The 15,949-nt window shown below is 37.7% G+C and overlaps 1 protein-coding gene across 2 annotated transcripts in view; it reads left to right on the top strand.

Moving 5' to 3' along the window:
- Positions 1-15,949, top strand: part of KCNK2 (potassium two pore domain channel subfamily K member 2) — a 106,115-nt gene that overhangs the window by 35,764 nt on the left and 54,402 nt on the right. For both annotated transcript variants that reach the window (XM_054279541.1, XM_054279542.1), the window contains exon 3: positions 9,448-9,565. In XM_054279541.1, the coding sequence (XP_054135516.1) occupies positions 9,448-9,565 (118 nt within the window). The remainder of the gene's footprint in view (positions 1-9,447; positions 9,566-15,949) is intronic.

The raw sequence follows: 15,949 nt of genomic DNA, 5'->3' as shown, positions 1-15,949 counted from the left end.
TTTGGTTTCTCTGTCTGTGCCTGCTCTCAAATTGGCCCTGCCATGCAATGCAAAGTGACTGTCAGGTAACAGAATAAAAGAGTAAATGTAGTTTAGACTGTGTGGATTTAATGAATGTGTGACAAAGTATATAAACCTGATCTTCATTTACACTAAGGATTTTTTATGTCTTGCATCCAACAAATTTTCTCTCTCCACTGAGCTTTTTGTTGATAGAAGCTGATAGAAACCTGAGAGTAATCCAGCTATACACACAAATAACAGAAGCATTAAAGAATGAAATAATTCTCTAACTGGAGCTCTTGTATCTAATTATTTCAATCTAATTCTATTTTTCTTTAGTTTGTTGACCATTTCCTATAGCAAGCTTGCCACTAAGCATTTAAAATGTTAGAGAAATCCTCCAAACTCAGATGCACAAAATGTAATGCCAATAACTTTGAAAAAATTCCTGCTATGTTTATGCACCTGTGAATGGTAGCAAATGGTAAAGACACCTTAGGTTATGTTCTGGTGGCACTCATGTCCTCATGCAGTGCTGTGCAGCCATGAGACATTTGTGTCTTCCTTCATCTCCTGGGTTTGTCTCTGGGAACAGGTGAGCCTGACTGAATTTGATACTCAGCAATGTCATAAAATTGTCATTACTGTCATTTCATACACCTCATTCTTTCTAGAGGATCCCAAAGATCCTATGGAGGAAATAAGGTGCATGAAAAAACAGTCAATTTGCTTTCTCCTTGCCCAGAACTCATGTTGTGCCTAGGACATAGGGATGTGGCCAATATTTTGTGTTGTGGGATGTCTTGGCAACTAGAAGAAACTGTTTGTCCCCCTGCCAAAGCAAAAGATTATTAGGAAAAAAAAAGAGAAGAACTTTTTATGTAAATACCACCTAATTATATAGTACTCAGTAGTTATTTGTTCACATTGACCTTTTTAAACCAAAATGGAAAAAAAAATTCCTTTTAATATCCAAGCAAGTTGTTTAGTGCATTATTTTTGCATACAAAAAATAGAAATAAGAAAAATTTTAGTTCTATTATTTTATATAACTAAAATGTCCCAGCAAGCTGGTGTGAATTATTATAATTATTTTAGTGAGTTTATTCTGAAAATTAATAAAGTGTTTTCAAGTAAAGGTACAATAGAACATAAGTTAATAATAGAATATCATTAATTTCCTGTTCCTTTAGCAGAAATATCCTCCAAATATATTTATTCTGAAACCCTAACAAGTGGAAAAAATAGTCTTACACTAAAAAGCACAATCTTTTAATGTGTTCCAAGTGATATGTGTGGTAATTCTTGTCTTATAAAACCTTCATTTTGAAATCTGAACAAGTTTGCAGGGTGCTGCACCAAGCTGTCTCAGCAGTCATACTTTTGTAGAGTTTTAAATCCAGCCCCTTTCAGAGCATGTGGCTTCTTCTGAAAACTGAGTGCCCACAAAAATGTGCTTGCATTTAAAATAAACAAACACACCAAAAGAATTAGTGAGCCACCAGGATGAGCTGAACTGACGTGGATCCCACAAGCTGATCTCCCTGGGTTCTGTGCAGGCTTGTGGCTGACAGGGGGAGAGCAGCTCTCTGTGCAGGGATCCTGAGTTGTCTGCCATTCCTGTTTTCATGTCGCATTTGTGTCAGCACTGCCCCTTTTCTTTCCATTCATCTCTTTAGATTATGAATGAGACCAAGAATGGGATTTTTTTAAAAAATCTCCCTTGAGGACAAATGCTTTTTTTTCTCTTTATCTCTCTCGAGGGAAGCCTGACATAATTATGAATGACATGGGAGCAGCGTTTCTTTCTTCAAACTGGCATCACCAGAAAGCCATCATGGCTTCTTCTGGGATTAATTTCTTGTAAAAATATTTTACTTTAAAGTGTGCATTTGCTGCGTTTCCATTTTTATAGCTGAAGGTAGGTAACTACATTAAGTTGCACCTCCATCAGTAACTGATTCTGTCTCTTTCACAGGCTTCTTTACAATTTGCAATGTAGCCACAAGAAAATTATATTTGCCTGAAAACAGTTTTTCAAGTATATATTTAATTTCAGTCAGATAAGCTCTTTGATCCCTGATTATATAGAAAACTGTTAAAATAAAGAAGTGTAAATCCTTTTTCTTCAAGAGATTATAGGGTATTTGAGTATGCTGTATAATTTTTTAAGATAGGAAAACACAGAGATGCAAAGATCTCATTTTCAGACAAATATTACATTTAGACAAGATTAACATTTATTAACTAAATCTATTAAGCTTGCAACAAATTTTATTAATTCTTCGAATCACAGAATTTGTAGATGTTTTCAGTCCTGTGAGCTGTAGCTTACAAGTACTCCAAGCGGGAACTTTTGAGATAATTTGAATGTATCAGTTTAAACCCTAAATATTCTTAGTCTCTCCTTTTGCAATTCCTTCTAGACTCTCCAAAAGAAAACAGAAACTATCCCCTGTCATGATCCTAGCCTGGAAGCAGCATGTATGCTTTGTAAAACTTAAAGCCTTGAAAAGACAGATAGACCAGCATAGAAGAAATTGAGGCTGCATTCTATTTTATTTATTTATCTGAGGATCCAGAATAAGATTGCATCAGTTTTTTTAATGTGCCATCTGCATTTCAGTTATGAAGCTAATGACAAATTGCAAATATCAGTAGCAGAGCTGCCTGTTGATGTTTTCAAAGCAATGAAAGAAGAAATGAAGGACTTCCAAAGCAGTTAAAACACGGGGCACAGGAGCTGTAGTTTGAGTTGTTGTGCATGTGTCTGTCCTTGGTAAGATGTCTGCCCATCAGAGCACTTGGGCTTTATGTACTCTGAGTGTCCTGGCAGTCCTAACTTGTACAGTAACATCCTGTGTCTCTTTTTCTCTTGCTTTGTCTGTGTCTCCTTTCTGCTTCACTCTGTCAGAAATAAATGTTCAAATGCACTTTGAACCCCTCCCCCCTTCAGTTCTACCTGAATCTCCAGAGCAGAGAAATATTTATTAAATGAAAGATTTCTGTGAAAGACCTTTGACCACACCCTTAGCCAGACCTGTGCTTCACAGAGACACCCACCTGCTGTGGCTGGGTGTGGATGTGTTGCAGCAGCCCCTTGACTGAGTGCACTCCTTGCTTAGGCTCCTGCTCTTCTCCCTCTTCTGGCTCTGTACTCAACTCCTGGAATGAGGGATTTTTTTTTTGGCCAAACGTTCTCTTACCTGGGAGCATTTTCTCCAGGGACAGGACAGCTCCCTAAGCCAAAAGGATTTTTTAAAGCAGTTTTTATCCTTCACAAGCATTATTTGGGAGGAGAATAACAAATAAATTCTAACTGCCCTTGTCACTCCTTTGTTCAAGCAGATTGGTCTCAAACTTTTATTGCTGTTTCCGGTGTTGAGACCCGTAAAGATTCCATTTCCTTCAGATGAACAGTTTTATGGACCTAGAACTCAGCTTAGCCTGATTGCATCTGAATGCCAGCTTTTGTCTTAGAAAGGGTGGCAGATATGACTCATTAGTAAGTCAGTTCTGCAGAACAGCTGTTTGCATAATTCTTCCAGTCTGTAATATCGAGGAGCAAAGAAAAACCTTCTTCTCTGAACGTGCATGTGTAGATACATGCATATATATGTGTATGTACACACAGAGAATTTATACACATAGAAACCCATGGGGTTTGTGATGCATATTTATAATAGAAATGTTGTTCATTATGTTTCTGCATGTTTTTAGTTTAAGTAGCTGTGAAAGAGTGAAAAGAATCCTTCAGTACTTCAGTATGTGGGGTACTAGTCCCCACTGTAGAACACACTCATATGTTATACAAACTGAAAAGAAAAACAAGAAGTCACAGAATTATAATACAAATATTATTGCAATCTCTTTCAACATCAAGGCCCAAAACCATGTGTTTTGAGGCTGAAGAGTTGTTTGTTAAGTGTTAAAAGCATCCTGGTGTGCCTTTGAACTGAGAACTAGGATTTCCATGCCTTGTAAACCAAAGCTGAAATAAAAACACAGGACTTGTGCAGTAGCTGGGCCATATGAGGTGCCTCTTTACACTGTAAAGGGAGAGTGCCCTTGTCAAATGGCAGCAGAACTATAGCAGTGAAGGAAGAAATCCAGGCTGAGAAATGGTTTTCAGAAACTTTGAGGCACATCTGACTTTTTTGACACCACTTGTCAAATGACTGCCAGGAAGCACAAGCTAACTCCTGACAAGCTGGGTAACGAAAGAAAGCACACTCTGGATCTCATCAGAAGCATAATTTGAGGTGATTCTATTTTAATCTTAAGTAGGAGAGCTGAGAGTAATGAACTGTTGTGTTACATCATTTCATAGAAGTGAAGTGACTGGAAGATGGTACAAAAACATGTATTCAGAGCCTGGTGTGGAACAAGGAGATGAGCATTGGAGTGACTGGTTTGACACATACTTATTTCTGCCTGATTTCCATGTGAGACAACAGTTGACTACCAGAGGCCAGCCTTCATACTTTATAAACCCTCCCTATTTTCCTGTGTCTCTGCATCCACTTAGTGGATGTGGCTCTCTGGCCAGCAGGCTGCCTTTTCTCAGTCAATGCCATTGACTCCTTGCAGGGTCAGAGCATCAGAAGATGAAATCCCTGACCTAGAATTGTCTTCTGTTCTCAGAAAATGACTGTGCTGTTCAAAAGACTGCTTTATATCTTGTTTTGACAGAAGAAAAGCCACAGTATTCTATGTCTTAATCTGCAAAATAAAGTTCAGCATGGCCTCCACAGAGAGATGCCTGCATGACCACAGGAATAACACAAAGCTGCACAATGTATTTATTAGAAAGTGTTTCTAAATTATATAGGAAATGAAATGCTGACATTGAATTAAAATGTGATTTGTGTTCTCATGCTCCTTTTCCCTGTGTTCTGATTTCAAGCAAAAAATGCGTGGTGTGAAAATAATGTTAATGTGCTTTTGGAGCTCTGCTCATGCCTGGCCTGTCCACTCTGGGCTCAATCATCTCTGCCTCTTTTCTCTGATACTCTGCTAAAGCTTGTTCCCAAAAGTGCCTGCAAAGCCAGCTAGCTGGGATGTGTGGGTGTAGCGCAAGTGAGGACTTGGTCTCAGACACACTTCATGCCTATCCTAAGATACAGTACAGGGGAAGCCTAAGAATTCACCTAACTCAAAAATGGGAATTTTCTAAAATTTTTAAATGTGTCAAAATTTTATCTCAATTCCCTTCACTATCAATAAAAAAAAGGCCTGATTTTTTTTCACCACTATAAAGATAACTAAAGAAGAAAAACACATTACTGTAAGTGTAACATATACTATAATTTTAAAAATCATTGTGCATAGAGGCCTTGATTGGGTGCCATGGGCTGGGTGACCCACCCTCTGCTCAGTCCTCACTCACCTCATATGAAACAAGTACTAGGCAAAGACTCTGGAAGATTGTAAGGCAAGTGAAATAGTCTGCATAATTTATGAATTTAATCTGTCCACATTCCTGTTCTAATGCTGACCAATTCTGTAGTGTTGAAACAAGACTGATTTTTAAAACAATTTATTTTGTATATGGAAAAAATACTAGAAAAATTGCCACTGAGGAGGTCAGTTAACTTTAATAATGGAAAATAATTTTTAGAAGTCAAGAAGTTCCCATGTTAAAATCACACAAAGTGTTTAAAGGCTGCAGCATATGATGACTGAACAGATTATAGAGTTTCCATGATTCTGCTTTTAGATTCAAAATGCACAGAGTTACTGTCACTAGTATTTCAGTTAGGAGAAACCAAAGGTCTCAAGAAATTAGAGATGGAGGGAGAGAAAGAAAAGGAAGGAAGGAAGGAAGGAAGGAAGGAAGGAAGGAAGGAAGGAAGGAAGGAAGGAAGGAAGTCAAATTCATGACAAGTGAAGTTTGCAGTAGTAAGGCATCAGTCAAAAAATAGGCTGAAGGACTATGAGTTAAGGTGGCAGACAGCTCTGACAGTGAATAACAAGCCTGTTATTTGAAGGCTAAGGCTGAGATACTGTCCCCTAGTGAAGTTAGTGGAGCCCAGGTTTTCATTCAGGGCTAGAGAAGTGTTGATATTCAATTCCCCGGGTAAGTTTGTGTGGTGGGTATGTCACAAAGATGCTGCCCTGAAATTATTGCCCTGAAATGCAAAAGTGTTAGGAGTTATGCAAAAATGTTAGGAGTTATGCAATATATTATTTTCTTCTTAAATTTTTCTTGGGAATAGTCTTAGATGATGACCTTCTTATGATTGCTGACCAGACTAGTAAGAAATCATCCTCTGATCTGAATAACTGAAAATGCAGCCATCCTTCCTGAAAAAGCTGCAGGCAACATCCAAGGCTTTATGAGACAGCAGTGTTGACCTCAGCAGACCAGTAACCTTGCCCACCTGTTGCCCCTGTTAGTCAGGAACACTCTACCAGATGACTGTGAAGGAATGAAATGCAGCAGCTTTGTTGGTGTCTAGTCTAGCTTCTCCAAGCATGGTCACAGCCCAGAAGAAAGCATAACATTGTGTGTTTGGAAACAACAGCCCAGTGATGATGAAGGCATCATCTGGCCCTTGGTGACTAAAACTATGCTGAAAACAATTGACAAATTTACAAATGTGAATCAGTAAATGTACAAAGAAAGTCAATGAGAAATACTGGCAGTAAAAAAAAAACCTATTTAAAAAACTTATATATATAATTTTATTCTTAAATTATATATGATGTACAACAGGTTTGTTTAAATAGGTGAATATATTATTTAATAAAAAAGAGTTTTCAGTTTGGAAAGAAAGAGGAAGCTGAGTGGTCTGTAAGATCATTAATTTCTTGAAGGAGACAGATCATAAATTGCTATTCAAGTGTTACTCATAACATAAGAACTTAAAAAAATTATTTTGAAGTACATACAAACTCTCAAAAGGGAAATATGCTTTAAATGATCCACAAGTAATTTGAAGTTCTTACTGCCACAGAACGACTTGGCTCCCAAAAATCAAGTGAGCTCCAAAAGTCATTAGATAAATAAATGGCAAAGCAATTCACCCAAGCCAATCTGAACACCACGATGCAGATGCAGCCTCCTACTCAGAAAGTCCCTAAAAGTGTGCATAGTCAGAACTTAGGAGGCTGTATGAAAAGGAAGCATCTCTGAAAGCAGCCCTGATTATTTTTCTGATTAGCAGTTGGATAAAATCAGAGACATAATAATAGTGGCTAATTGTCTTTTGTAGCCATCTGTTGTGCCTTGGACACTTTTGGGTTAAGCTGTATTTTTTTTTTCCAGGAAAAATATAGGTGTGGTAGATGAAGTCAGGAAATGCATAGCTGTAGTGGGTTGTTGAGCAGTTTAGATTGGAACACCTTTCATATAAAAGGCCTTGAGGTACATATGGCTTCAAAAATGTGCAGTGATGGTAAAAGCCTTGAATTTCACAAATCCATTTTACATCTGGATTTGTATAAAACTCGGTCTTGCTGGACTGTCTGAACAGGTGCATTGCTCTGGGAGCACCTTCATCCAGTACAAGAAATTGTAATGGAACAAGAATGGTTCCAAAGTTGACATTGATCCAGTGCTATATGATAGAATGTCCTCACTGGAGAGTGCTGCCATGTGCAGGTACCAGGATTTGTGATGGCAGCTCTTAGTGCCCTGAAATGTAACAGCACTCCGTGAGCCCTGTGCAGCACAGCACACTGATTCACCCTTCCTTGTAAATCAAAGGAATATCTGTGTTGTGTAAATTATAAAATCAATTCAGCTGATGGTTTTCACATGCCTCCTAGTCTGGTGTGTCCCTTCCCACATGGATGGAAACACCTGTCAGTGTCAGTGCTGCTGCTGCATTTGCTCCTGCCAAGCTGGACATCATGCACTAATGTGGAAGATTTATCCTTCCAACACAAAGGAGAATTAAACTCTCATCCCCCTCACTTTCCCCATGCTTACTCCTTCCTCAGTAGGATTGAAAATTCCACTTCTTTGGTGTCTGTCTCTCTGTTATTTAAAAAAGAAAAGTTTAAACAAAGAAGTTAAAAGTTTGTGTAAAGATACCCCAGCTGGTTTTCTGTTGACAACCCTGGATGGTGGAAATGGTTTAGGTTTGGCAGGAGGATCCCTGTGGCTGCAGAGGTGCAGCAGTGGGATCAGAATGGTTCCTTTTGTGCATCTGAGCTTTGAAAGTGGCAAACTGGAAATGTTGTATTTAAGCTGGATTTCATGTTGGATTTAAGTCCCATAATAAAAAATAGATGTCCTACTTTATCCCACATTGTTACTTCATCATCTCTGTCCAGATCAAGTGACTTCTGTGGACAGTTGAGTAACAGAAGTGTTTTAATTTCCAAATAATCAATGTATTTTTGAACTGAAACAATTCTTAGTACTGTACAACGCTGTTCCTCTGCAACAGACTGCCTGAAGGGAAGATGGCTCTGGTCTTTCCTATCACTGAATATATTTATGTACCTAATTATTGTTGTAAATCTTGCCAAGCAGGAACTACTAGTCAGTTGAAATGCTCATTTTCACTTTGTGATATTGCTTCCTCTGTTTTTCTTTTGTTAGACACCAATTATCACAAGTATCATAATTAGAAATAAATCCTGTTTTAAAGTTTGAGAATTAAATGAAAACTTATACTTTTAAAAATATTTATCACAATTTTAAAAATACTTTTTCTTTAACTCAAATACCAGTGTATATCTGCAATTGTGATATAACAAAACAGGAATACATTTTGTGATAAGAATTCACAGTAGTTGAAACTGCTGAAAGAAGAAAAGGCCAATTTCTTGAGACTATGAAGATGTCACTAGTGGCAAGCTTGTTGATTTTATTAGTTAGGACTGAATTTTTCAAGAACATTGCTGAAATATATAGTTGCATAGAGATACATGTTTGATATTTGACTGAATTTTTGCTGCTATAGTGAAAGTTGTATAATTGTATGTGTGATTGCTTTAATTATTGAAATGTCTGTTTTATAAGAGTGTTTCATTCTTTGGAACTAATTTGATACAGAACAATGCATGGGCATTTTTTCTTGGTGTTTTAAAATGACTGTTTTTAAGAAGTCCATTTGCTTGCCTAACACAACACAGGAACATTGTGGGAATCTCTCATTATAAATTTTGTCTAATGCATGTTTTTCTTCACCAAATAGTTACAGCAGTAAAAATAATTGTGTTTGTCTTTTAACTAAGATAGAAATATCACAGATTTTGCATTCTCCCCAATGGTCTGGACTTTACAGCTCTTCTGAATTGCCTGGGGTGGTTGCTGAAGAATAAATTGTAGCCTGATGGAGTGAAAAAGCTCGAGTAAAGCAACACAGATCCTTTTCTGGTTTAGTGCGTGCATCAAATAAATTATTTAATCAATTTATTGTATAATATATATATATATATGAATACAATTGTTTCATGAATATTGACAAAATCTTTTTAAACTTGCAGCAAGTAGTGGCAGCAATAAATGCAGGAATCATACCTTTAGGAAACACATCTGCTCAGAACAGTCACTGGGACTTGGGAAGTTCCTTCTTCTTTGCTGGCACTGTTATTACCACCATAGGTAGGACACAGCTTATTATCTTTTTATATTCAATGAGCTGAAACTCTTGATTTCCAGTGTGTGCATATATCTGTTAATGGTAAATCTTCCAAATCTTCTGTTTTAAGTAGAGAGTTATTTTCTAGCTGCAGGGGCAGAAATAATAACTGTCTGTAAAGGAGCCCTAGCTGAGTGATTTTTCTGTAGGAAAAAAATGTTGCTGTACATTTCTCTCAAGTAACTGGAAGAGGTTGTGGAAATGTTTTCTGGGGAAAATTTGGTCAACTGTACAGTCACAAGTGTTAAATAGGGCATGATTTAAAGCACATGTGCATTAAACCATGACTGAGATGTATGGAATTAAAAGCCTGTGTTCTCCCATTTGATGTTTTTATTTTATCTAAATTCAGAAAGAGTCACTGTCCCTCTGAGCAGGTGCAAAAAGAAACAGTGTTTGGTATTCCAGCTCCTTCCCTTTGACTATTGTACACATGGTATGGAGTTAAAAAAATTAATATAGCTCACAAAAGGGTATTCACAAAGATAGATGGAAATTTGGAGATGAAATCATGAGAAAAAAATCGAGAGTAATATATAAGGAATTGTAGCATCTTTACAATAATTATCACTACATAATATTTATATGCATATTGTGGTGGAAGAGGATGTTCTTTTCAAGTGTTGTCTGCACTTTTTTTCTTTCTTTATGTAGAAGTGCATAAATACCATATTTTTTGTGTGTTTGAGTATAAACATGTCTATATTTATTTGTATGAATATTGTGCCTATGCGATATTTTCCCACATCTAGAGTAACTGAAACACAGGTTTAGTGAAACCAGAGAAATTCTTACCTCCTTGATTTGCAGCAAACTTGCTGATTTTATAGTAGCACCTCCTCATGCTGATAAAAAACCCTCAAGTATCGAAAAATCTAATTAAAATTAAAGATTATAACCAAAAAGAGCAAGAACTTTGAAAGGACAGGTTTGTGATCAGTCTTATGTTATCCTCTTTGGGCAGAACTAAACTTTATGTTGTGAGCATCCCTGGTCCTATAGAAAATGCAGAATAGTTGTTTCACTTCCTAACAAGGATAAAAGTTAACATATAAAAGGTGTTCAAGGAATTAAAAGTTCAAAAATTATTTTAAAGCATTGGAACATTTTGTCCCACCATCTTTTTTTCTAAGTAAAACTAAGGATTTTCTAAATCAAAATGTTTTCTGATTTAATTTACTGACCTGATTCTACCAAGCCATGTGTAAGTCCAGCTTAGAAGAGAGCAGAGATCTGCAAAGCCATCCAGGCCTGTGATCCACTGTTCCCAAGAGGAAAGATATCCCAATAGGAAATACATTTGAAAATTAATATTTCAGGTCGTTTCTGCAGACCAGAGTTGTCAGAAGCAGGTCAAACTGGGCAACAGTAAATATTTGTTTCAAGTTTTGTGATAGCAGCCTGAGAAAAAAAACTGGGGAGAAAAAAGTCTCCCATAAAATATTTTGGCTTTGGAGTGTCTGGGTTTCTTTCATCACGGACCCTTTCTGGTGAGAAGCTCCCAACCAATGGTACTTTTGAGCTTTTCTCAGGATCCAAGGGAAGCAGGATTGTATGGAAGCTGCAGTGTATTGGTGTTGTCTTTATGCTGTGACCCACCTCATCCCTGGCTCCCAGGGCTCGTGGTGTGACAGGAGGTGGTGCTGGGGTGGAAAGCACTTGGAAAAGTGAATTACCTGGGAAAAGGGTGGTGAGCAGAACATCTGGGTGTGCTTTCCCTTAATCTTTGGGTTATTTTGTGTCAGCAAGTGATTTTGTGTTCAGAACAGTACCTTTGAGTATATGAGTAACTTTTTGAAAATGAAGGCAATCCTTCCAGCTAGAAGGCATATGGTAATAATAATAACTTGATTTCTCAAGAGAATCAAAATGTGGTTTATGAGCATCTCCAGAGAGCTGCCATAGGTTTCAGACAAACACTACAGATATTCTCTGTGGACAAAGACAGGCCTATGTAAATTCATAGAATAACTTTACAGAAATAATTTGTGAAAGACATTTGATAAATATGAATAAAATTTGTAAATATTACATCCTTTAGTCTGTGTACCCTAAGAAGTACTTTCAGATGAGAAAAGGGATTACTAGCATTTAGAGACAATGATGGCTTTCCAGCAGGTTCTGTTGCAGCAGATTTTGTAGCTTTCCACACCACGTATTACTATTAATTTTACCATATCACTTAGCCCACACTCTTCCTGGTGATATGTAAGAATCTAAGACATTCAAATGGAACCAGTAGTCTATGAATAGAATTTCTCAAACCTTCCTTTAATGAAAGCAAAGCCTTTCCTTACTGGCAGTAGCACTTGCATCCCACAAATATTTGGTTTCTGGGGAGAGGATAATAAATAAAGCCTTTAGCATCTGCCTGAGCAATAAATAACTGCTTTGCAGTTACTTTTCTTGTTGTATCCCTGTAGTGAACACTGACATGAAAAATATTGGCTATCTGTGGCTGCTGGAGCAGACTAGAACCATCTTCTGGATCTGCTGTAGGTTTCTGAAAGGTTCCATTATGTCTCTAGAGTTCCAAAGCCAGCTCACACAAAGAGAGGCAACACTTCAGAAAACGTGGCTTAGTATTTATGTAGCATTTTTTGAAATCTGTTATAATCCTTCATGCAACTCAGTAAATGTTACAGTGCCTAATATAAAATTAGCAAAATGAGGTTGAATAGAATATGATGTGATACTGCTACTAGATCTTTTCCAAAAACTGGATTTAGTTGACAGTCTTAATCAAACAGTTTCACAAGGCTTTCTTTAGAACAGGTCCTTGGTTTTAGCTTTGCATTTACTGCTGTGATGCAGCACAGAACTTGTTTCAGGAAGGATTATAGCTTCGGCTGGCTTAGTTGGGTGTTTTTGCTTGTGAATATGTTTCCAGAACAAATATATCTCATCTCAACAAAGAGATGTGAAATTGCATGATTATTAGTCTGTGCATATGGAATGGTTTCAGACAGTCTCTTAGAGGGAAAAGGGGTAAATAGAAATATGAAATTATCTATGAAAAATATTGTTGCATTGTTCCCTGGGATACTGTGCATGCTGCAAAGTACAAAAGAACCTCTTTTTGTCTACCTGAAAATGTCATTATCCAGTCAGTCCTTCTCCAAGACCACATGACCAAAGAAAAGAAAAAAGAGGGTTGAGGAGAAAAGCAAGAAAAATGGTAACTTAATCATAAAGCTGGAGATAGTGCTGAGGAGGAAGGGAAAATAACCTGTATGCCCTTTTTTTTTTCCTTGCCTGTCTTTTTGTTCTGAGTTCATTGCTGGTACTGTGCATGGTTTGTAGCCTCTGGTTCATTTCCTTCAATAGGTAGCTGAACTTAGAAATGGGCATACAGACGCAACCTGTACACACCCCAGTTTCCCCCAGATTTATGTTTTAGGGGTGAGGAAAGTTTAATATTGGCAGTAGGGTAAAAAAACCAGACCTGTCATTTTGAAGCTTGAGACCTGTGTCCAGTAAAATGAAAAAACAAAGAAGACTTGTCAAGGCCTTGAGCTCAGCAAGTTGTTTTCCCAAATGTCTGGTGTGTCAGCACATAAAAAATTACAGTGTCCTCTGTAATACAAGAAACTGCATGGCAAGAACCTCTGCTAGCCTGCTACGGACCTTCATCTAAAAGAGCTGCATTATTTCCACTCTTATTCCAGACAGCCTTATTCCAGTCATGATTTTTTCAAGCACTGCAAGGTAGGCATATGGGAAGAGTGTTCATTCAGGCTCCTGGAAGCTGGAGTGCCTTGGATGGCAGCTGAGAGCACGGTGGCAGTGCCAGCAGCCTCGCTGGTAGCTGTGGTTTGCTGGAGTGCATCCTTCCAAACAGAGCTCCTTTAGTGCCTGAGCACTCGAGGATGCACCACAGCCCCATGGATGGCCAAATCCAACTGTTGCCAAAAACTGGGTCCAACAAATCCAAAAAGGAAGAGCACATAATTTCTTCTTGTCCTTTTCAAGTGTGCTGGCGACTTTCATTGCCACCAGCCCTTGACTTTTGAACCCAACATCTCGTGGTCCCTGGAAACTGAACCTCTTGAGAAGGTTACTCATGACTAATGTCTTTAATTTAGGGTCATGAAGTTAGCTATGGGAATGTGGGCCTTTGGGGTCCAAAAGTGTAAGAACCATTATTAAAGTGTGCGAAAGAATATGAATGCAAAAAAAAAAACCCCACAAAAAACCAAAACCAAAAAAAAACCCCACCAAACCAAAAAACAAACAAACCAAAACAAACGACAAAAAGAAATAGAAAATAAATTTGTAAATATTTACATTTTAGGGAACAGATGTGAATAGCAAGCAGCTAAGATACTGAAAAATAGATTTATGTTTTTGACTAGAAATTTCAACCTGATTTGTCATTTTTAAAGCTGCAATTAGTTATGTAGCTTCAAATGCAATTTCACTTTAAGGGACCATCCTTCTGTCATTTTCCCACTGGCTGGACAAAAGATTTGCTTGTGAAGGCAGGGTATTTTAGAAAGTCTTATTACATTGCTTTTTGATTTGAAACAATAATAAAGTCCTGCTGCTAAAACTGTCCCTTCTGGCACCATTCCACTGCATTTTTGAAATACAAGGTAACAGAATAATGTGCTGACAACTAAAATACACAAAACACTTTTGACGTTACAAAAAGACAAATATTGTTCATAATGAGATGTGTTACCTATTATGTCAGATAATCATAAAGCTAAAAATGTGCAAATGTTCTCCTAGTTCAGAAAAGTAAGAAACATCACATGCTTATCTTAGAACGTTACTTTTTTTATTTATTTGTGCTACCAAAGAAGAAACAAGGATTTTGAGGATGAGCATAAAAGCTTCATTTTACAAGATTGCAGCTTATCAGAGTGTAAATACTTGGATTTCTGTTAATGTAATTTGAAGGGAAGAGAGAAGAAGCAAGCAAAAGAAAGTGAAGTGCAAATGCTGAGGCAATTTAGGAGGGGATTGGAGAAAAACTCCTGAAATTAAAAAAATATAAATACATTTGCCTCAAAAATATTCCTATATGTGACTTTTCTCCATCATATCAGTAATTAAATCTGCATTTGTGTCCATTACTTAAATGAGCTTAACTCTTGATGGGCATTTGAATATAGGGCTTCCAAGGACCTGTTTCTTCGAGGGTTCCTCTACTAGAAATAATCTTCATCAGATCAGATGGAGGATCTCAGCCTCTACTGATAGCCTGGCTGCACAGGTCCAGGCTTCACTGAGCTTCTTGCAGGAGTTTGTGTGTGGCAAGGCTGAGTATAACCAGCTGATAAGACCAGCTGCAGAGCAATGCAGGAAAAAAAAAAGTGGTTAAAATTTATGGTCTGTGAAAATGTGGTAGTAAGAGACATGCTACAGAGGTCACTGGGGAATGAAGTGGAAATGCTCCTTCCCTCTCTTGCTCTCCAGAGAGGACTCCACTGAAAACTCCTGCTGCTCTCCTGAGAGCCACGTTGACTCTCAAAGTGTGTTGAACATGCATATCTCATCTGATAAGATGTCAACAGAAAGAATTTTTAGGTTTAGAAAAAATCCCCCTGAGATCTCTTCAGAACTCATTCTTTCCTCCAGGTTAGTGTTGTGCTTACCTTCCTATCCCTGTGCTGCTGTCCTTAATAGTTGTTGGAACTAAATTAGGGGTTTAGTCTCTCTTTGCTCCATTCTAATTTATTTCCTTTGCTTCTTTTGTTGCACTTTTGAAGAAGTGTCTGAATTTGACCCAGTTATTGGCTGTTGACAAATAGTGCTTCAATTGTGCTCTGGAGAGACCTGTTAGGGTTTGGCAACACAATCCTCCAAATATTTCATCTGAACTGAGCATACTCTCTCCCAGGGCAGTAGTGACTAAACAAGATTTCCTCTGTAATTATTTCTCCCAGGAAGAGTGAGTTGAAAGTGTATTACCACCATGCCCTCAATTTTCTCCTGCATTTGCACAGGCAGTGGGAAAGAGGGCTTATCTGACTTGAATGCCAAAGAAATAATACGTGGGCTGTACAAGATACAGGAGCAATAATTAGGATAAGACTGCTGAGAGCTAGGGAACCTGGGACAGTGGTGGAGAAAGGACGATATTGAAGAGCTGAAAGGAAATTATATTAGATGAAGAGCTCAGTTAGAGACATTGAGGGCTTGTATATCAGAAAAATTGAATTAAATTGAATGAGCAAATCACAGAAAACAAATTGAGCCTCACCGACCAAAATAACTGGGACTAAGAAAATACTCAAAATTGCCAAGGGTAGCTCTGAAATTGAAAAAGTGCAAGTTTATGGAATGACACACAGCTTTAATTATACAGAGAAGGGACTTTTTTCCCCCCTAGCAGCCCT

This window comes from Melozone crissalis, unplaced genomic scaffold (genome assembly GCF_028551555.1).
Source record: "Melozone crissalis strain CALT ecotype California unplaced genomic scaffold, PUWL_Pcris_2 ptg000027l_1, whole genome shotgun sequence".
NCBI lineage: Eukaryota > Metazoa > Chordata > Aves > Passeriformes > Passerellidae > Melozone > Melozone crissalis.
This window is presented reverse-complemented; position numbering and strand designations above follow the sequence as displayed.